Source organism: Ranitomeya imitator, chromosome 4, assembly GCF_032444005.1.
Source record: "Ranitomeya imitator isolate aRanImi1 chromosome 4, aRanImi1.pri, whole genome shotgun sequence".
Lineage (NCBI taxonomy): Eukaryota > Metazoa > Chordata > Amphibia > Anura > Dendrobatidae > Ranitomeya > Ranitomeya imitator.
Window position 1 is genome coordinate 397,714,344 of NC_091285.1, and position 23,708 is coordinate 397,738,051.

The 23,708-nt window shown below is 41.6% G+C and overlaps 1 protein-coding gene across 1 annotated transcript in view; it reads left to right on the forward strand.

Moving 5' to 3' along the window:
- The window catches only part of LOC138674524 (uncharacterized), a 172,413-nt gene that overhangs the window by 80,434 nt on the left and 68,271 nt on the right, over nt 1-23,708 (forward strand). Inside the window, exons 4-5 of the mRNA XM_069762349.1 lie at nt 3,263-3,457; nt 11,056-11,139. Coding sequence (XP_069618450.1) covers nt 3,263-3,457; nt 11,056-11,139 — 279 coding nt within the window. The remainder of the gene's footprint in view (nt 1-3,262; nt 3,458-11,055; nt 11,140-23,708) is intronic.

Here is a 23,708-nt window from a genome sequence, read left to right on the forward strand (position 1 = left end):
GCGACATGGTGTCCGCTAACGAGGGAGATAATTTTTCATTCAAAAAGTCAAATGGCGCTCCTTCCCTTCCGAGCCTTACCATGTGCCCAAAAAGTGGTTTACCCCCACATGTGAGGTATTGGTGTACTCAGGAGAAATTGCCAAACAAATTTTAGGATCCATTTTATCCTGTTGTCCATGTGAAAATGAAAAAATTGAGGCTAAAAGAATTTTGTGAAAAAAAAGTACTTTTTCATTTTTACGGATCAATTTGTGAAGCACCTGGGGGTTTAAAGGGCTCACGATGCATCTAGATAAGTTCCTTGGGGCGTCTAGTTTCCAAAATGGGGTCACTTGTGGGGGAGCTCCAATTTTTAGGCACACGGGGGCTCTCCAAACGTGACATGGTGTCCGCTAAAGAGTGCAGCCAATTTTTCATTCAAAAAGTCAAATGGCGCTCCTTCCCTTCAAAGCCCTGCCGTGCGCCCAAACAGTGGTTTACCCCCACATATGAGGTATCAGCGTACTCAGGACAAATTGGACAACAACTTTCGTGGTTCAGTTTCTCCTTTTACCATTGGGAAAATAAAAAAATTGTTGCTGAAAAATCGATTTTGTGACTAAAAAGTTAAATGTTCATTTTTTCCTTCCATGTTGCTTCTGCTGCTGTGAAGCACCTGAAGGGTTAATAAACTTCTTGAATGTGGTTTTGTGCACCTTGAGGGGTGCAGTTTTTAGAATGGTGTCACTTTTGGGTATTTTCAGCCATATAGACCCCTCAAATGTGAGGTGGTCCCTAAAAAAAATGGTTTTGTAAATTTCGTTGTAAAAATGAGAAATCGCTGGTCAAATTTTAACCCTTATAACTTCCTAGCAAAAAAAAATTTTGTTTCCAAAATTGTGCTGATGTAAAGTAGACGTGTGGGAAATGTTATTTATTAACTATTTTGTGTCACATAACTCTCTGGTTTAACAGAATAAAAATTCAAAATGTGAAAATTGCGAAATTTTCAAAATTTTCGCCAAATTTCCGTTTTTATCACAAATAAACACAGAATTTATTGACCTAAATTTACCACTAACATGAAGCCCAGTATGTCACGAAAAAACAATCTCAGAACCGCTAGGATCCACTGAAGTGTTCCTGAGTTATTACCTCATAAAGGGACACTGGTCAGAATTGCAAAAAACGGCAAGGTCTTTAAGGTCAAAATAGGCTAGGTCATGAAGGGGTTAAACGGCGCTGAGGTTTAAGTGTATAGCGCCCCCAGCATCAGAATTTCTCCAGGGTCTCTGAGACCCCAGAGAACATGATTCGGGTCGTTTTTTACCGACTCCGGGGTTGCGATTGCCGTTATTAACGGTATAACAGTGACCACAAAAAAATGTTTAAAAAAGTCATATTTTCCATCAGAGAAGAGAGAAATAGGGTCCCCCGGTCCCCCGATCATCCCACCGGTATCTCTGGTGTCCAGGCATCCCCCCATGAAGTGGGTTGAAGGGTTAAAGATTGTTAGCTGGTCATGTGTGTTCAGCTGATGATCAGGATACCGTCATATAATGCATTGATTATATATAGTCAGAAATATATGTTTTTATTGTACAGTTTACACCAGCTCTGTTATAAACAAAAAAATGGCGTGCACTCCGTATATAGTTAGATAGGTGCTGGCTGAACGTGGATAATCGAATCGAAAGTCATAAATTGAAGAAAACAGCCGCACTCAAGTTTGGAATTTTTAGATGCATACCAAGAACAAAAGTTTATTCAGGTCACCACAATGTTTAGGCAAAAAGTGGAGAGGGTCTGCGTAGTGGGTATAAAGTAGGTAACGTTTCGACCCCGTGATGGGTCTTTGTCAAACCTAATCCTTTCCTCTCCCACCCTAGCCACCCACAGCATCTTAAGGGACATCCCCTTCTGTGTCATACCGGATCTCTTCGCCTATCTACTATAGGTATGTCCCCTTTCCCTCCCTATTATGCAGTTGTGATAGTCTCTCACTTAGTTCTATCCCTTCCTTCACAGTCCATGCTGGGAAACACTCGATATTCCTTCTACTCCAGCTCCGTGTGTTTACCTTTATCTTCTTATAAGGTCAGTTGTGTGTACACTCCCCAAACCTATGGTGTTGCATTTCTATGTAATTTTAGGTCCTTTGCCAGCCTTCCTGTTCGCCCCCTCGTAATGCTTTATATAGTCCGCTCTCCATGACGCTCCTACAATCCAATTGATTTGGGCTTGTTTATTATTCCTGTATTCTTGTATAATGTTTGTATATATCTGTATATATTATGTACATAGGCCACAACCACATAATGTAGAGTTTCATGCATCTCTTCACCTGCCTGTTGTTTATCTATCTCTGTCTCCTGTAACCCTATCCTGCTTCTAATTATGTATATACTTGCTTTTTTAGTGAGGTTTGACAAAGACCCATCATGGGGTCGAAACGTTACCTACTTTATACCCACTACTCAGACCCTCTCCACTTTTTGCCTAAACATTGTGGTGACCTGAATAAACTTTTGTTCTTGCTATGCATCTAAAAATTCAAAACTTGATTGCGGCTGTTTTCTTCAGTTTACACCAGCTCTGTGACATTGTAAAAGGTATTACATTTGTGCTAAACCAACTAGAATTGGAATATTTATAATAATAATAATAATAATAATAATTTTTATTTATATAGCGCCAACATATTCCGCAGCGCTTTACAAATTATAGAGGGGACTTGTACATACAATAGACATTACAGCATAACAGAAATACAGTTCAAAACAGATACCAAGAGGAGTGAGGGCCCTGCTCGTAAGCTTACAAACTATGAGGAAAAGGGGAGACACGAGAGGTGGATGGTAACAATTGCTATAGTTATTCGGACCAGCCATAGTGTAAGGCTTGGGTGTTCATGTAAAGCTGCATGAACCAGTTAATTAATTTTTTTTTTTTTTTTTTTTTAATATAGGCCACACAGGGATCGTTAGGTTAATGCATTGAGGCGGTAGGCCAGTCTGAACAAATGAGTTTTTAGGGCACGCTTAAAACTGTGGGGATTGGGGATTAATCGTATTATCCTAGGTAGTGCATTCCAAAGAATCGGCGCAGCACGTGTAAAGTCTTGGAGACGGGAGTGGGAGGTTCTGATTATTGAGGATGCTAACCTGAGGTCATATCTAACGATATTTGTGCAGACTAAGATTAGATCATACTATGCCAAATGTACAGTATTAAATTGTAAATTATATTCCAAAACAAGTAAAACCCTTATCTCTTCTACAGATTACTGTGGTCCAATACCATCTGTAATAAATGCACAACTAGACTTGTCTCAATCAAAATTTCCAATAGGACAAGAATTGCATTACAGATTGAAGTGTGATCATCTTGATGACAACAGAACCCATGGAGTGGTGAGATGTCAGGATTCCAGTGGAAGCGTTGACTGGATCAAGTTATATGATGAATGTATCAACAGTGAGTATCCAGTAATAAATATATCATTTAAAGGTTGTTCAGCGAATAATTATTGCTTTACTCTGATAGATCAAATAAAATATAACAATTATTGAATATGAATAATAACAAAAAATGCTTCTGTGTCTGATGTTGCTTGCTCGCTCTGGCACCCTGTAGTATTATTTTGATTAACTTACTATGAATGTTCATCTATTATTTTTAGTTATTTTTAGTGCTATTAAGATTAAGTAGTTTCTGGTATACTGATTATTGACTGGCCGGTAAAATAGCAATAATCAATCTTGTACACAAGAGCATTGAGGACAAGAGGGTCAAAGTTATATATACTGTATATATTTCTCTTTCACTCATATAGTAACAGTTAATTAGTTGTTAGGGTTCATAACAATCTATATCAAAGCTACTGCAACACCCTGCTCATGGGTTAAGCCACAGTTTATCAAAAGAACTATATACATTTCTAATTGGAGGTATTTATTATTGTTATTAGGGTTGAGCGACTTTTACTTTTTCAGGATCGAGTCAAGTTTAGCGAAACCCGACTTTGTCAAAAGTCGGGTCGGGTGAAATCGCAAATCATTGCGAAAAGTCGGGGGGCCGACTGAAACACGAAACCCAATGCAAGTCAATGGGGAATAAAAGTCGGCAGTGAGTGGAGGACAGAAAAACACCTACAGAGCCCATTTTAATGTCAAAAACATCAATTCTTGTTACTTAAGCTTGTCAATCTTAATTAACCTTATAATAATAGTTAGGTATTGAAAATTGGGGGTCATTTGGTTAAAGTTGTGGGGGGGGGGGAGGGCTGGCTCAATTTTTTCTTGGGCCCAGGAAATGTGGAATACGTCACGGCGGTGGAGCAGGGAGAGGTAAGTATTTCAACTTTGCAAGTGCTGTGATCCTGAGCAAGCAGGGGGGGCACACTCGTTCGCATTGCCACTGGCACAGGGCCCCTCAAAGTATGGCGTTGTGATTGACGGCGGGGGCGCCTCCCACCGGCAGAGACACTTTTGCGTACTATGAGGGGCCCTGTGCCAGTGACGTCGCCAATGAGTATGCCCCCCCACCTGTTGAAGGAACCTGCACTTTCATCTGCACCTTCCTCTTTGTCCTCATGTAAGGTGGTATAGTATGTGGGAAGGGGAACCTGAGTTTCAGCAGGGTCAGATTCAGGCTGTGTAGAGTGCAAGGGGAATGTAGTGGTCTGTGTCAATGTACCAGCAGACTCATCTAGCAGTGGCTGGGCAATGGGCAGGAATGGGAAGGAAACACAGATATAGGCCCAAAATAAAAAAAAGTAGGCTAAAAGCTGTTAAAAATTGGTAACAGGAGTAAACAGGCGGCATTGGTTTGTTCAGTGGAGGAGAACAACAATCAGCGGCAGACACCGTTAGTAGGCCCAACCAAACAAGTAGGCCAAATGCAGTTTCATATTCTAAATATAGGCCGAAAGCCTGAAGATTGAAGCTCAGCTTTGTGTAGTAGAGGAAAACAAGAGGCAGCAGCAGACAATGTTACTAGGCCCAAACCAAGAGCTAGGCCAAATGCAGTTTAATATAAAAAATATTTAAACGAAAGCCTGAAGATTGAAGCGCAAGAAAAATAAACCAGGAGAACACCAAGGAGCGGCAGACACCATTAGTAGGCCCCAACCCAACAAGTAGGGCAAATGCAGTTTAATATTTGAAACGGGACAACAGTTGAAGTTCAGCTTTGTTCAGTGAAGGAAAAAAAAGATGCAGCGGCAGACACCGTTATTACGCCCAAATAATAAAGACAGTGGCAGTAGGCGCAAAGTATTAAATGGAGTCCAGGGCCCCTGTATATTTTAACTATCATCTATCATTTCAAATAATTCATATTGGCAGTGCCATTTCAGGTTTTACCCGCACAGACTACACAGTGGTGGAGCTAGGAGAGGTAGTATTGCAAGTGGTAGAGCACAGTTTAATCTGGGGGGAGGGGAACACTCTCTCGTGGGCGGCAGTGCTGGCACAGGGCCCCTCATATTACGATGGTGTAATATGAGTTGTGGTTCAGTGTCTCCCCCCCAAAAATGAGGAAGTCTGGTGGAAGAGGCCGTGGGCGGGGGTTGCCAGCTGGTACTGATGGTGCTGGTGGTGTTACATCTCGTGGTAGTGGCAAAAGCACAGTAGCACCTAAGGCTGGAGGTGTTCAGCCTGCGTCATCGTCTGGCTACCCAAGGCCTCGAAGGCTCCCTTACCTGGGAGTAGGAAAACAGCTTTTAAAGCCGGAGAAGCAGGAAAAAGTGTTGTCTTTTCTTGCTGACTCACCCTCTAGCTCTTTCGCCTCCTCTTCCCAAAGTTCTAAATGTAAGAGCAGCCAGTCGTCAGTGGATGCTCCCGGTCAGGAAAAAGACGTATCCTTGTGTCCTTCTCCCAAACCAAAAGTGAAGGATGCAGCAGGCGACACTACAGGTTACTCCATGAAGCTCTTTACACATACCGTGCCTGGGTTCGAAAGGGAAATTGTACAATGCCAATTACAAGAAGAATAGGACATGGAGTGCACTGATGCACAGCCACAGCTAGATTGTGATGCTGTTCCATTGACTGTGATCACTACATTGCCCTCGCAGTTTATAGAGCCAGAATGTGACCCTGATGAGACTATGGTGCCCTGTACTGAACGCTATAGCACCTTACACGGTGACACTGAGGAAGGTGCACATGACATTGAGGAGGAGGTGATAGATGACCCAGTTGTTGACCCAGATTGGCAGCCATTGGGGTAAGAGGGTGCCGCTGCCACTAGCTCAGAAGCGGAGGAGGATGATCCGCATCAGCCATCTACATTGCAACAGCTGTCATCTGGCAGGCCCGTATCAGGCCAAAAATGTTTGCGAAAAACAAAAACAGTGTTAGGAGAGCGTGGTCATTCGGTGAAAGTAGCACAGCGCACAATGCCTGAAAAGGTTTTCGATAGTAGGAAGAGTGTAGCGTAGCAATTTTTCACCAAGATCAGAATGATCAGTCAAAAGTTATCTGTAAGAAATGCTCCAAGACCTTTAGCAGAGAGAAGAATCTTCAAAATTTAAATACAACGTGCATGCTTAGACATTTAACCACCATGCACTTGGAAGTCTGGACTAACTACGAAACGTCCCGTACTGTTGGTTCACCTGCTCGGAGTGAAGGTAGTCAGCAATGCTACATTGCTTCCCTCACTGTAAGCCCACCGGTTAGGACACCACCAGCAGCAAATGTGGAGGTATCGTCGTAAGGCCAAAGCAGTCAGGGAATCACAAGGTTATTGGTAGGAAAGACTCTATGTTGGGCAACAACAAGAATACCATAACAAACTCTTTTTCAATCCACCATGTCCACCACCACCACCACCGCTAGTTCCACCATATGCAGCTCTCCAGTCCAGCTCACCCTACAAGAGACTCTCGTTAGGAAAAGAAAGTACTCATCCTCTCATCCATGTACACAGGATTTGAATACCCACATTGCTATACTAATCTCATTACAGATGATGCCCTACCGTTTGGTTGAAAGCGAAGCTTTCAAAGACCTGATGGCCCACGCAGTACCAAGCTATGACCTACCCAGTCGACATTTCTTTGCGAGAAAAGCCATCCCAGCCCTCCACCAGCATGTCAAAGACCGCATTGTCCATGCCTTGAGGCAATCAGTCAGTGGAAAGGTGCACCTCACAACAGATGCATGGACCAGTAGGCATGGCCGGGGACGTTACATGTCCATCACGGCGCACTGGGTTAATGTGTAGGATGCAGGGTCCACAGGGGGCAGCCATAGTGCGACAGTTCAGCCTATCCCACAGTCTCAGGAAAAAGTTGGCATATGGCGTTCGCAACTCCTCCTCCTCCTCCTCCAGAAGCGAAAGCTCGTGCACAGAGCGCAGTCGCCCTACCACTCCATCCGCAGCTGCCAGTGTTGCACACGGGGTGACCCATTATCGAACAGCTAGTGGTAAGCGTCAGCAGGCTGTGTTGCAAATGAAGTGTTTGGGCGACAACAGACACACTGCGGAAGTACTGGTGGAGTACTTGCAGCAACAAACTTAGTCATGGCTGGGCAGTGAACATCTTGAGGCAGGCAAGGTATTCAGTGATAATGGAAGGAATTTTATGGCTGCCATAGCCCTTTCAGAACTGAAACACATACCATGACTGGCTCACACCTTTAACCTGGTGGTGCAGGGCTTCCTCAAAAATTATTCAAAGTTACCAGCCCTACTCCTGAAGGTGCGAAGACTTTGCTCGCACATCCGCCGGGTGCCCATACACTCCAGCCGTATGCTGAAGCATCAGCGATCGCTGAATCTTCCCCAGCACCGCCTAATAATCGACGTTGCAACAAGGTGGAACTCCACACTGCACATGATTCAGAGGCTGTGCGAACAGAGGCGTGCTGTTATAAATTTGTGGGAGGATACACAGGCAGGCACTTGGATGGCAGACATGGAGTTGTCTGGTGTGCAGTGGTCGACGCCATCATAAGCATTAACATCCCACTTATGCGTCTGCTGATGCAAAGTTTGACGCACATTAAGGAGCAGGCATCTGCAGCCGAGGAGGAGGGAAGCTTTGATGACAGTCAGCCATTGTCTGCTCAGGGAACTGTACAGGACAAATTGGCGGACGAAGAGGATGAGGAGGAGGATGATGGGGATGAATATGTATGGGAGGAGGATGATTCTCAGGTGGCAATAGAAACTGGTGGCATTGCAAGGTCTGGTACAGATTTATTGCGGGACACTTGTGATGTTGATTTGCAAGAAAGTGGGCCTCAACCCAGCAGAAACAGTTAATTAACACCTGGAACATTGGCCCACATGGCTGAGTATGCCTTGCGTATCCTAAAAAGGGACCCCCGCATTTTTTTAATGATGACCGATGACGACAACCGGTTGGCCTGCCTCCTGCATACAAGATATAAAGGAAAACTGCAAAATATCATGCGACATGAGAACCTAGGTCAAATATTGGCTGCCAAACAAGCAACTCTTGTAGACCGTTTGGTTCAGGCATTCCCAGCACAAAGCGCCGGTGATGGTTCTCACACGAGCTGCAGGGGGCAACATGGCAGAGGTGCTAGAGGTGCAGAAATCCGAAGTGGCGTTGGACAGAGGGGTTTTACGACAAGGTTGTGGAATGATTTCGCAATGACCGCTGACACGACAGGGACAGCTGCATCGATTCAAAGTGACAGGAGACAGCATTTGTGCAGTATGGTTACAAACTACTTTTCCGCCCTTATCGATGTTCTCCCTCTCAGGTCATTCCCCTTTGATTACTGGGCATCTAAACTAGACACCTGGCCTGAATTGCCAGAATATGGATTACAGAACCTCGATTGCCCTGCTGTCAGTGTGCTTTCAGAAAGAGTGTTCAGTGCTGCTGGTTCAATACTGACCGAAAAAAGGACACGTCTGGCTACCAAAAATGTTGATGATCTAACTTTCATTTAAATTAATCAATCATGGATTTCACATTCTTTTGCCCCACCTTCCCCTGCTGACACGTAGCTTGCCTGAAAGATGACTTGCTTTTGGGGGGGAGACACAGAACCCCAACTCTGGCCCTGTGGTATAACACAACAATATGAACATGGAAGAAAGTGTCTGCCTGATATACGATGCACTAGCAGTACAGATGAATATACACTGTGTGAGAATTTGAATCTCCATTTTTGGGGGGGAGACACTGAACCCTAACTCTGGCCCTGTGGTATAACACAACACTATGAACGTGGAAGAAAGTGTCTGCCTGATATACGACGCACTAGCAGTACAGCTGAATATACACTGTGTGAGAATTTGAATCTCCATTTTTGGGGGGGGAGACACTGAACCCTAACTCTGGCCCTGTGGGATAACACAACACTATGAACGTGGAAGAAAGTGTCTGCCTGATATACGACGCACTAGTAGTACAGCTGAATATACACTGTGTGAGAATTTGAATCTCCATTTTTGGGGGGGAGACACTGAACCCTAACTCTGGCCCTGTGGGATAACACAACACTATGAACGTGGAAGAAAGTGTCTGCGTGATATACGACGCACTAGCAGTACAGCTGAATATACACTGTGTGAGAATTTGAATCTCCATTTTTGGGGGGGAGACACTGAACCCTAACTCTGGCCCTGTGGGATAACACAACACTATGAACGTGCCAGAAAGTGTCTGCCTGATATACGACACACTAGCAGTACAGCTGAATATACACTGTGTGAGAATTACTATCTCACTTTTGGGGGGAGACACTGAACCCTAACTCTGGCCCTGTGGGATAACGCAACACTATGAACGTGGAAGAAAGTGGCTGCCTGATATATACGACACACTAGCAGTACAGCTGAATATACACTGTGTGCGAATTTTAATCTCCCTTTTTTGGGGGGGAGACACAGAAGCACAACTCTGGCCCAGTGGTATAACAGTAAACTATGAACGTGCCAGAAAGTGGCTGCCTGATATATACGACACACTAGCAGTACAGCAGAATATACACTGTGTGTGAATTTTAATCTCACTTTTTTTTGGGGGGGAGGGGGGGGAGACACAGAACCACAACTCTGGCCCAGTGGTATAACACAACACTATGAACGTGACAGAAAATGGCTGGAATTATTATTTTAAAAAAAATAAAAAATAAAAAATAAACAAGCTCCCTACAATGAGCTCAGGACAAGTATGGCAGCAATAAAAAGGACTGCTTAACACAAAAATGTGGACAAATAAACAAGATAGGTAACTGTGCAGAAAGGAGCAACAGGAATTTTGCTTTTAAAAAAGTAGTTGGTTTGCACAGCACCGTGCACACAGCTCTGCAGCTGCTGCACTAAAATACGACCTCCACTGTCCCTGCACAAAAAGGTGGTGTGGGACAGTGAAAATCGCTCCAGCACAAGCGGTTTTGGGGTTTATATTTCCTCCCTAACTCTGTCCCTGCTTCTGACTAACTGCAGCAACACCTCTCCCCAAGCTCAGATCGGCAGAAGTAAGATGGCGGTCGGCGTGCACGCCCTTTTATACCCCCTGGGACGCCACAGACAGCAAGCCAATCACTGCCATGCCTTTCTCAAAGATGGTGGGGACCAAGACCTATGTCATCACGCTGCCCACACTCTGCGTCCTCCTTCATTGGATGAAAAACGGCGGTGACCGCGTCATATGAAACGCGACTTTGGCGCTCTGATCGTGTACCGCATGGCCGATCCCACTGTAGGATCGGTTCGGGTTTCATGAAACCCGACTTTGCCTAAAAGTCGCCGATTTATGAAAATGACCGATCCGTTTCGCTCAACCCTAATTGTTATTATTATTACTATTATTATTACTACTACTACTATTACACCTACTACATATTGTGATAGGATCTAGGAGATGGGTATATTCCTTAAAACTACTGGGCAGAAGTGCTCAGCTCAATCATTAGCATAGACTTTTCATCTGCGCTGTTGTATTGGTTTGAGAGATTGAGATAGGTCTGAGAAACCAGACCCCACAGATCAACAGGGATTTTAGTGAGCTACACTGTATCAGAAATGTTAATAAATTAAGATACACTTTCATTGTTCTTTTGTGATTAATTTTTCCATAGAAAGTAAAGGGTCACATCCAAACAACATTGGTTCACATGGAAAATGCAACGGGTCACATCCAGTAGAAGTAACAAATTGTACAGGTAATGTAAGTAGATTATAAAATATTTTTATTCACTAGTTGTGAAAATATTTTTCATTTGCTATATATAATAACATATATACTAGCTCAGAAAATACAAAAATATGCAACATTTGGGAAAGGAGAAGAGACTTTTTTTTGTTTATCCTTTCCTTGGCATATAATGTTGAATAAACCATATATAAGGAAACATGAAGACTAATAGGTTGGGACTAGGGATGAGCGAACCTGAACTGTAAAGTTCGGGGTTTATACCAAACACCTAGTGTCCTGTACCGAACCCTGAACATGGACATTTTACCGGATGTCTGGTTTACTGTTCAGGTTCGATGTCTAAAAAAAATTGTTGAAAGGCTGCAGCACAGTCAATCAATAAGCTTTTAGGCTGTGGGCACTTCCTGAGCCATCACAGCCATGCCAAGAATTGGCATGGCAGTGATTGGGGCACTAAGTGACCCAGATAGTATAAATGCCTCATCACGAGTGCTGCCGCTATTCTTCTCTGATTTGTGTAGAGATAGGACGCAGCTGGCGTGAGGGACATAATTAGACTGTGCACTCTGCAAAAAAAGCCTATTTGTGTACTCTGCACGTATTTCAGAGGGAGTACTGTGCCAAAAAGCTGCTGTGTGTACTCTGAACCCTCAGCTGTGGGAGTACTGTACCTTTAAGCCTCTGTGTGTACTCTGCACCTATATATATGGGAGTACTATACCAAAAATCTGAGGTGTTTGTACTCTGCACCCCCGCATGTGGGAGTACTGTGCCTTTAACGTGTGAAATGGCATTCACTGTCCCTTTAAAATTTTCCTTTATTAGAAAAGGTTAATGGGAAGCAGCATGCTCAGAATGTGACTCTGTGTAGACAATGGCCATTTCACACTTCACTACACTGCAATGAGTCCTGGAGTCAAACGTGAAAGGTCTTTGTCCACACAGAATCACATTCTGAGCCTTATGCAATATTTTAACCTTAGTAGTGTATAAGCGGGTGGTTTCGTCAAACTCAATCTGACAGGTGCCCCGCCCCTATCAAAGTGTATCAAAGTGTGTAACCCCTCCCCTCCCCTTGTTTGACGGCTGGTATCCAGCTGTCCCTCCTTGTTTGATTTCCCCTTTTGATATAGTTTAATATAGTTTAATTTGTTGTAGTTTTGATATTATTCCCGTATTTTGTGGAATAACACATGTTTATAATTATAGCCTAGTCGTGTATTTATTTTACACGTGGTTTATAACACCTTTCTCATTTGTTTTATATTAGATTTTATACGTAGCCCGAGACTGGTGTTTCTGTATGCAATCCTACATCCTGTTATGTGAAAAGTATTCTCATATTATACCAGTATTTCTTTTTATATTTTATTCACAGTGTATCCATATAGTGAATAGGGCTGATGTTTCTGTATGCAATCCTACATCCTGTTATGTGAAAAGTATTCTCAAACACTAACTAAATGGTGAACATTACCTAAATTAGGTTAACTGTGGGTCAGAGGTTTATAGCACCTAGGTCAAGCAATTGTTGTATTTGCGTACCCCATAAATGTTTATTTCCACAAACAGAAAAGTTATTGTGTCCTGAAGATGGCATCTGAGGTTATTTGTTTTTTGTATTAGCTTTCTCAGAAAACAGCTGTGTTATCTGAGGGTCAGATATTTTTGTACAAACTCATGCTGTTTGGTGATCTTTGTGAAGCAGAACTTTGTTTTATAACACATTTGTACTTGTATTGTACCTGAATTGATATTTGCTTTCTCTTTTTTGTGTCCTGAAGAATCACATTGTAGCAGATTTTCCCCTTGTGGCTGCCTTATATACACAGAAGCGATATGCAACAATGTCACAACACAAGTTATAATATGACCCAATGTTACAACACAAGTAAAACCAAAGACACGATATTGTAAAAAATTTAAAAAGATTTATTTCTCACAATAAAACAGCATCTCAAAGACATTTCATTACTATAAAAATTCATACAGAATATAAAAAGTAAAAACATTAAAATAGTACAATGAACATTCATCATTACACTTCTTACAAAATAATTAATATAGAGTTACAAGGCGAGTACAGCATTTTAGCCAGTACATTCTTTACATCGTGAGCCACATGGTTTGCAGCATCGGTAGAGACCTTTTTTTAGGTAGCAGAGTTCCACGTGTGGTACCTAATGACGGGGAATGTAAAGATTGAATTGTACGGGGAACCGCCGCTAACTTCAGCGGTGTAGATACAGAGCGTGTCTCACTGTTGGTAATTTTTAATTCATCTAAAAGTTTCCTAGTAGCGGTGTTACCCACAACTGTAGACGGCATATTTAGTTCGGCCATAGCCTGCATAAATGAATCCCAACCCGGGGGTAAATTTCTACTGTTCAGAGCATGGCTCTGCGTTGTACTACGTACCAAATCCAGTAAGTTAGACCCTGGTATTACGGATCCTTTGAAAATAAATTCAGCATTATTATTCCATGCTGTGACATTTTTATTCTGCAGCAGCCTGCTTAGTAAAAATTCAGCATTCTTTTTATATCTCTGGTTTATATGGCTGACAATTTCAGCGATCTCATGATTTTTATCAGAGTCGGTATGATTTTTATCAGAGTCGGTATTTGGCAATTGATATATATATATATATATATATAATATGACCCAATGTTACAACACAAGCAAGTAAGAAGCGGTATGTTTTATACGAATAAAAAAACCAAAGACACGATATTGTAAAAATATAAAAAGATTTATTTCTCACAATAAAACAACAGCTCAAATTTTAACATGAAATAGACATTTAGGACTTATTTATGTTATTATCTTTATGCACGTTGCCTGTGCTGTCTATAATTTGACTCTATCCTTGTTTTGTTGAAAATAACTGGACATACATAAGAAACCGGGCAATATATCTTTATAGAAATAACACTTCTGCACTCTTTGTGCATTTCTATCAGTTTTATTCATGCATTTATAACACACCATGTTTGATATTGGTAATTTGATTCTGGGAACACATTTTAAGTTACTTCTGCACATGTATTACTGTTTTTTAGGCCATATAAATAGAAAATTATGTAGAAACCCAAAGTTTTGATAAGTGTATGAAAATACACCAATATTAACTATTTGTGCTATTTTAGGCGTAAATTTGTGCTATATGTATAGCAGTCAGGAGTTGGGGCGATGAAATATGTGTTACAAGCGTAGTGAATTGCAGATATATTCTACAGTGTATGTCATTTTGAGAAATGTGTTGCATAACCAATGTATACAGTAACAGGCGGAATGACTGAGTGTAATATTGCACTCAATACTGTGCAAAGGGTCTGAATACTTATGACCGTGTGATATTTCAGTTTTCTTTTTAATAAATTCGCAAAAAATCTACATTTCTGTTTTGTTCAGGCATGATGGCGTGCAGAGTGTACATTAATATATATATATATCTCAGAATGTAACTGAATAGTATTGCTAATTAGGCCATATAAATAGAAAATTATGTAGAAACCCAAAGTTTTGATAAGTGTATGAAAATACACCAATATTAACTATTTGTGCTATTTTAGGCGTAAATTTGTCCTATATGTATAGCAGTCAGGAGTTGGGGCGATGAAATATGTGTTACAAGCGTAGTGAATTGCAGATATATTCTACAGTGTATGTCATTTTGAGAAATGTGTGGCATAACTAATTACCTATTACGGACACATTTCTATGCAGTGTATTTTAGAACCAGTGTTTCTGGCTGCAGACTGTAATGTGTAAGGTATTCTCATTTTTATATATTGTATTTTATAACACACCATGCCGTTTATATAATAATCACAGTTGTGTCTCTACAGGACAACGTGGCTTACAAAGACATTTCATTAATATAAGTGTGAAACTGACAGACAAGCACAGCTGTGTCTCTACAGGACATGCTGGTCACTAGACAGCCAGAGTTTCTGTGGGGGAGATATACTAACAGAGGTTCTGTTGACCCAATAAACCGGTGTAGAACGTACACAGAGAGCAACTTACAATATTTACTAAGGTAGCGGAAATGAGTTTACTGCAGTTATCAGAGCATTGTATTTTATTTGACAGCCACAAGTCACACAGGTCATGATGATAGTGTATCTGCAGCATGTTATTTGGAAATAAAGAAGCCTTTTTTGTATTCGCCCGCATTTTATATAAAATCTGCATAAAAAAAAATCTTCTTGGCTACACCAAAACACGTAAGAAACAAATGTATAACTTTTAGATCTACCGCATCCACAGATATTATTTCAGCGTTCTTTAATTCTACATTATTTTAGCACATATTAATTTCACAACTTTTATATGATATTTATAACACTCATTTTATATGAGTTTTCTAACACATTCTCACGGGAATATTATATATATATATTTTGTGTTTTGCGCAATTATTTGACACTGTAATTCGCATTTTATATAAAATATGCATAAAAAAATCTTCACATTCTCACGGGAATATTATATATATATTTTGTGCTCTGCATCATTATTTGACACTGTAATTCGCATTTTATATAAAATCTGCATAAAAAATCTTCTTGGCTGCACCAAAACACGTAAGAAACAAATGTATAACTTTTAGCGCTGTCGCATCCGCAGATATTATTCCAGCGTTCTTTAATTCTATATTATTTTATCACATATTCATTTCACAACTTTTATATGATATTTATAACACATTCTCATTTATAAGGGATTTATAACACAATATTGTAAAATCATTTATTGGTTCGCGGCCTTACTAATATCCTTTGAAAATAAATTCAGCATTATTATTCCATGCTGTAACATTTCTATTCTGCAGCCTCCTGTTTAGTAAAAATTCAGCATTCTTTTTATATCTTTGGTTTATATTATATTAGCTTTTTGATAATCCCGGGAGTGCCATCTATCTAGCCCTAGTATTTTTGTTATCTCAAAAGGGTGTGACACAGTCCCATATATTATTCCAGCATTCTTTAATTCTACATTATTTTAGCACATATTAATTTCACAACTTTTATATGATATTTATAACACTCATTTTATATGAGTTTTCTAACACATTCTCACGGGGATATTATATATATATATATATATATATATATATATATATATATTTTGTGTTATGCACCATTATTTGACACTGTAATTCGCATTTTATATGCCGCTGCTTTTTCTTGTTTTTTGTGTAAAAATCTCTGGCAGACAGGCACAGCTGTATCTCTACAAGACATGCGGGACACATCAGAGACATTGGAAATTGGGGGTTATAATGTCGAATTCAGAAAATAACCATTTTATATTGAATGACTAATGATTTCTATAGGTCTACTTTACTATGAAATTATGCATAAAAAATCTTCTTGGTTAACCCAAAACCGTAAGAAACAAACGCATAACTTTTAGCTCGAGCACATCAGCATATATTATTACAGTTTTTTGCTGAATTAACCCCTTCATGACCCAGCCTATTTTGACCTTAAAGACCTTGCCGTTTTTTGCAATTCTGACCAGTGTCCCTTTATGAGGTAATAACTCAGGAACGCTTCAATGGATCCTAGCGGTTCTGAGATTGTTTTTTCATGACATATTGGGCTTCATGTTAGTGGTAAATTTAGGTCAATAAATTCTGTGTTTATTTGTGATAAAAACGTAAATTTGGCGAAAATTTTGAAAATTTCGCAATTTTCACATTTTGAATTTTTATTCTGTTAAACCAGAGAGTTATGTGACACAAAATAGTTAATAAATAACATTTCCCACATGTATACTTTACATCAGCACAATTTTGGAAGCAAAATTTTTTTTTGCTAGGAAGTTATAAGGGTTAAAATTTGACCAGCGATTTCTCATTTTTACAACGAAATTTACAAAACAATTTTTTTTAGGGACCACCTCACATTTGAAGTCAGTTTGAGGGGTCTATATGGCTGAAAATACCCAAAAGTGACACCATTCTAAAAACTGCACCCCTCAAGGTACTCAAAACCACATTCAAGAAGTTTATTGACCCTTCAGGTGCTTCACAGCAGCAGAAGCAACATGGAAGGAAAAAATGAACATTTAACTTTTTAGTCACAAAAATGATTTTTCAGCAACAATTTTTTTATTTTCCCAATGGTAAAAGGCGAAACTGAACCACGAAAGTTGTTGTCCAATTTGTCCTGAGTACGCCGATACCTCATATGTAAGGGTAAACCACTGTTTGGGTGCACGGCAGGGCTTGGAAGGGAAGGAGCGCCATTTGACTTTTTGAATGAAAAATTGGCTGCACTCTTTAGCGGACACCATGTCACGTTTGGAGAGCCCCCGTGTGCCTAAAAATTGGAGCTCCCCCACAAGTGACCCCATTTTGGAAACTAGACGCCCCAAGGAACTTATCTACATGCATAGTGAGCCCTTTAAACCCCCAGGTGCTTCACAAATTGATCCGTAAAAATGAAAAAGTACTTTTTTTCACAAAAAAATTCTTTTAGCCTCAATTTTTTCATTTTCACATGGATAACAGGATAAAATGGATCCTAAAATTTGTTGGGCAATTTCTCCTGAGTACACCGATACCTCACATGTGGGGTAAACCACTGTTTGGGCACATGGTAAGGCTCGGAAGGGAAGGAGCGCCATTTGACTTTTTGAATGAAAAATTATCTCCATCGTTAGCGGACACCATGTCGCGTTTGGAGAGACTCTGTGTGCCTAAACATTGGAGCTCCCCCACAAGTGACCCCATTTTGGAAACTGGACCCCCCAAGGAACTTATCTTGATGCCTAGTGAGCACTTTTAACCCCCAGGTGCTTCACAAATTGATCCGTAAAAATGAAAAAGTACTTTTTTTTCACAAAAAATTCCTTTTCGCCTCAATTTTTTCATTTTCACATGGGCAAGAGGATAAAATTGATCCTAAAATTTGTTGAGCAATTTCTCCCGAGTACGCTGATACCTCATATGTGGGGGTAAACCACTGTTTGGGCACACGGCAGGGCTCGGAAAGGAAGGCGCGCCTTTTGACTTTTTGAATGGAAAATTAGCTCCAATTGTTAGCGGACACCATGTCGCGTTTGGAGAGCCCCTGTGTGCCTATGCATTGGAGCTCCCCCACAAGTGACCCCATTTTGGAAACTAGACCCCCCCTAGGAACTTATCTAGATGCATACTGAGCACTTTAAACCCCAGGTGCTTCACAGAAGTTTATAATGCAGAGCCATGAAAATTAAAAATAATTTTTCTTTTCTCAAAAATGATTTTTTAGCCTGGAATTTCCTATTTTGCCAAGGGTAATAGGAGAAATTGGACCACAAATGTTGTTGTCCAGTTTGTCCTGAGTACGCAGATACCCCATATGTGGGGGTAAACCACTGTTTGGGCGCACGGCAGGGCTCAGAATGGAAGGCACGCCATTTGGCTTTTTAAATGGAAAATTAGCTCCAATCATTAGCGGACACCATGTCGCGTTTGGAGAGCCCCTGTGTGCCTAAACATTGGAGATTCCCCACAAATGACCCCATTTTGGAAACTAGACCCCCAAAGGAACTAATCTAGATGTGTGGTGAGCACACAAAATGATTTTTTAGCCCGCTATTTTTTATTTTCCCGAGGGTAACATGAGAAATTTGACCCCGACCTTTGTTGTCCAGTTTCTCCTGAGTACGCTGATACCCCATATGTGGGGGTAAACCACTGTTTAGGCACATGCTGGGGCTCGGAAGTGAAGTAGTGACGTTTTGAAATGCAGACTTTGATGGAATGCTCTGCGGGCGTCACGTTGCGTTTGCAGAGCCCCTGATGTGGCTAAACAGTAGAAACCCCCCACAAGTGACCCCATTTTGGAAACTAGACCCCGAAAGGAACTTATCTAGATGTGAGGTGAGCACTTTGAACCCCCAAGTGCTTCACAGAAGTTCATAATGCAGAGCCGTGAAAATAATAAATACGTTTTCTTTCCTCAAAAATAATTATTTAGCCCAGAATTTTTTATTTTCCCAAGGGTTACAGGAGAAATTGGACCCCAAAAGTTGTTGTCCAGTTTCTCCTGAGTACGCTGATACCCCATGTGTGGGGGTAAACCACTGTTTGGGCACACGTCGGGGCTCAGAAGGGAAGTAGTGACTTTTGAAATGCAGACTTTGATGGAATGGTCTGCGGACGTCACGTTGCGTTTGCAGAGCCCCTGGTGTGCCTAAACTGTAGTAACCCCCCACAAGTGACCACATTTTAGAAACTAGACCCCCCAAGGAACTTATCTAGATATGTGGTGAGCACTTTGAACCCCCAAGTGCTTCACAGACGTTTACAACGCAGAGCCGTGAAAATAAAAAATAATTTTTCTTTCCTCAAAAATGATGCTTTAGCAAGCAATTTTTTATTTTCACAAGGGTAACAGGAGAAATTGGACCCCAGTAATTGTTGCGCAGTTTGTCCTGAGTATGCTGGTACCCCATATGTGGGGGTAAACCACTGTTTCGGCGCACGTCAGGGCTCGGAAGTGAGGGAGCACCATTTGACTTTATGAATACAAGATTGGCTGGAATCAATGGTGGCGCCATGTTGCGTTTGGAGACCCCTGATGTGCCTAAACAGTGGAAACCCCTCAATTCTACCTCCAACACTAACCCCAACACACCCCTAACCCTAATCCCAACTGTAGCCGTAACCCTAATCACAACCCTAACCCCAACACACCCCTAACCACAACCCTAACCCCAACACACCCCTAACCCTAACCACAACCCTAATTCCAACCCTAACCCTAAGGCTATGTGCCCACGTTGCGGATTCGTGTGAGATTTTTCAGCATCATTTTTTAAAAATCCGCGGGTAAAGGGCACTGCGTTTTACCTGCGGATTTACCGTGGATTTCCAGTGTTTTTTGTGCGGATTTCACCTGTGGATTCCTATTGAGGAACAGGTGTAAAACGCTGCGGAATCCGCACAAAGAATTGACATGCTGCGGAAAATACAACGCAGCGTTTCCGCGTGGTATTTTCCGCACCATGGGCACAGCGGATTTAGTTTTCCATTGGTTTACATGGAACTGTAAACCTGATGGAACACTGCTGCGAATCCGCAGCGGCCAATCCGCTGCGGATCCGCAGCCAAATCCGCACCGTGTGCACATAGCCTAATTCTAAAGGTATGTGCACACGCTGCGGAAAACGCTGCGGATCCGCAGCAGTTTCCCATGAGTTTACAGTTCAATGTAAACCTATGGGAAACAAAAATCGCTGTACACATGCTGCGGAAGAACTGCACGGAAACGCAGCGGTTTAAATTCCGCAGCATGTCTCTTCTTTCTGCGGATTCCACAGCGGTTTTACAACTGCTCCAATAGAAAATTGCAGTTGTAAAACCGCAGTGAAATGCGCAGAAAAACCGCGGTAAATCCGCGATAAATCCACAGCGGTTTAGCACTGTGGATTTATCAAATCCGCAGCGGAAAAATCCGCAGAGGAACAGAATACGTGTGCACATACCGAAACCCTAACCCTACCCCTACCCCTACCCCTAACCCTACCCCTAACCCTACCCCTAACCCTAACCCTACCCCTAACCCTACCCCTAACCCTACCCCTACCCCTAACCCTAACCCTACCCCTAACCCTAACCCTACCCCTAACCCTACCCCTAACCCTAGTTCTTACCCCAACCTTAGTGGAAATTTTTTTTTTTTTTTTATTATTGTCCCTACCTATGGGGGGGACAAAGGGGGGGGGCATTTACTATTTTTTTTATTTTGATCACTGAGATAGGTTATATCTCAGTGATCAAAACTCACTTTGGAACGAATCTGCCGGCCGGCAGATTCGGCGGGCGCACTGCACATGCGCCCGCCATTTTGGAAGATGGCGGCGCCCAGGAAAGAAGACGGACGGATCCCGGGAGGCCGGGTAAGTATAAGGGGGGGAGATCAGGGCACGGGGGGGGGGTGTCGGAGCACGGGGGGGTGGATCGGAGCACGGGGGGGTGGATCGGAACACGGGAGGGTGGATTTGAGCACGGGGTGGGGGATCGCTGTGCAGGGGGGTGGATCGGAGCATGGGGGGGGATCGCTGTGCGGGGGGGGTGATCGGAGTGCGGGGGGATTTGATTGGAGCACGGGGGGTGTGATTGGAGCACGGGGGAGCGGACAGGAGGACGGGGGAGCGGAGCACAGGACGGAGGGGAGCGGACCACAGATCGGGGGGCTGGGGGGGCGATCGGTGGGGTGGGGTGGGTGCACATAAGTGTTTCCAGCCATGGCCGATGATATTGCAGCATCGGCCATGGCTGGATTGTAATATTTCACCAGTTTTTTAGGTGAAATATTACAAATCGCTCTGATTGGCAGTTTCACTTTTAACAGCCAATCAGAGCGATCGTAGCCACGGGGGGGTGAAGCCACCCCCCCTGGGCTAAACTACCACTCCCCCTGTCCCTGCAGATCGGGTGAAATGGGAGTTAACCCTTTCACCCGATCTGCAGGGACGCGATCTTTCTGTGACACAGCATATGCGTCACAGGTCGGATTGGCACCGACTTTCATGACGCATACGCTGTGTCACAGGTCGGGAAGGGGTTAAAAATTATACAGTTATTTCATATTTTTGGGGCTTCATGACAGGAGAAATTATTGATAGAAACCCAGAGTTTTGATACGTGTATGAAAATACACCAATATTAACTATTTGTGCTATTTTAGGCACAAATTTGGTCTATATGCATAACAGGCAGGAGTTGGGGCGAAGAAATATGTGTTACATGCGTAGTGAATTGCAAATATATTCTGAAGTGTATGGCATTTTGAGAAATGTGTAGCATAACCAATTACCTATCACGGTCACTAGATGGCAGAATATCATATTAATTATACATTGGGGTTTACTTTTGGAAGCTTATAAAGGCGGTGTGTATGTGCACAGGATGACTTATTTTGTTTTTATAGTCACTAATATCCATATTAAATGACTCTTTAGCTTTATGAGTAAGAGACAACATACAAATAGAATCCTTTTCCCTAGTAGTTTTATATTCTATGTCTGATATATTTCTACACAAAGCTACAAAACTATTTTGTAGTTTATAATGTATCACAGTAGTTTCATGTGAAGTTACATCTTAGGGTCTGTTCAGACTATTGTAATATCTATAGCTTAAAATAGAGCCAAATAGCTACTTTCAAACACGGACATACACCATTGATTTTCGTCACAAATGGAGCCAATATATCTCGTGTCACGGTTTATTTTTACCGCGTTGCGGTTTAAAGTTATAAGCATTTAAATAATAATTTTCTCATTAGACATGTGACTCGCGATATTTATTTGCTTAGGTTAGATCATTTTCAGTTTAACAATACATTTTATCACAAAAATGACCTTATCTGGGGCCCTAGAAACAACATAGCAGCATTAGTAAGCCCCTTTCTTTTTAGATTATCAAGAATCCTTGGGTTAAGATAACGTAAGTTTATATGCATAAAGCATTTAATATAGTGCACCAAACATGATATGGTTTTTGATTTCTATGAACTGTCGCGGTCTAAAATGTAATCGCACTATACACTATGTGTGTTGTGTGTGTGATGCATGTGTTGTATGTGTTCTGTGTGTTGTGTGTGTGTGTGTGTATGTTTGTCGTGTGTGTTGTATGTGTTGTGTGTGTTTTGTATGTTATGTGTGTTTGTTGTGTGTGTGTGTGTTCTGTATGTTGTGTATGTATGTTTGTTGTATGTGTTGTGTGTGTGTGTGTTTTGTATGTTATGTGTACTTGTGGTGTGTGGGTTCTGTGTTGTGTGTGTGTGTGTGTGTTCTGTATGTTGTGTATGTATGTTTGTTGTATGTTATGTGTGTTTGTTGTGTGTGTGTGTGTGTTCTGTATGTTGTGTGTGTGTGTGTGTGTGTTCTGTATGTTGTGTATGTATGTTTGTTGTATGTGTTGTGTGTGTGTTTTGTATGTTATGTGTGTTTGTGGTGTGTGGGTTCTGTGTTGTGTGTGTGTGTGTGTTCTGTATGTTGTGTATGTATGTTTGTTGTATGTGTTGTGTGTTTTCTGTATGTTATGTGTGTTTGTTGTGTGTGTGTGTTTGCCTGCAGCCATCTCCTTTCTGTAATTCTCCTCTCTCTTTACAGCGCCATAAATCTATAATGGCCAATTCATTTACCCATATTTATATAGAAAAGGTAAAAATCACAACTGAGGAAGAAACCAGTAGTACATGAACAAAAGTAACACCCGGAAAATAAAATACTCTAAACAATAGTAAAACATTATATTCAATAATAGTGTTCTGTATGTTGTGTATGTATGTTTGTTGTATGTGTTGTGTGTGTGTGTGTTTTGTATGTTATGTGTGCTTGTGGTGTGTGGGTTCTGTGTTGTGTGTGTGTGTGTGTGTTCTGTATGTTGTGTATGTATGTTTGTTGTATGTTATGTGTGTTTGTTGTGTGTGTGTGTGTGTGTGTGTGTGTTCTGTATGTTGTGTGTGTGTGTGTGTGTGTTCTGTATGTTGTGTATGTATGTTTGTTGTATGTGTTGTGTGTGTGTGTTTTGTATGTTATGTGTGTTTGTGGTGTGTGGGTTCT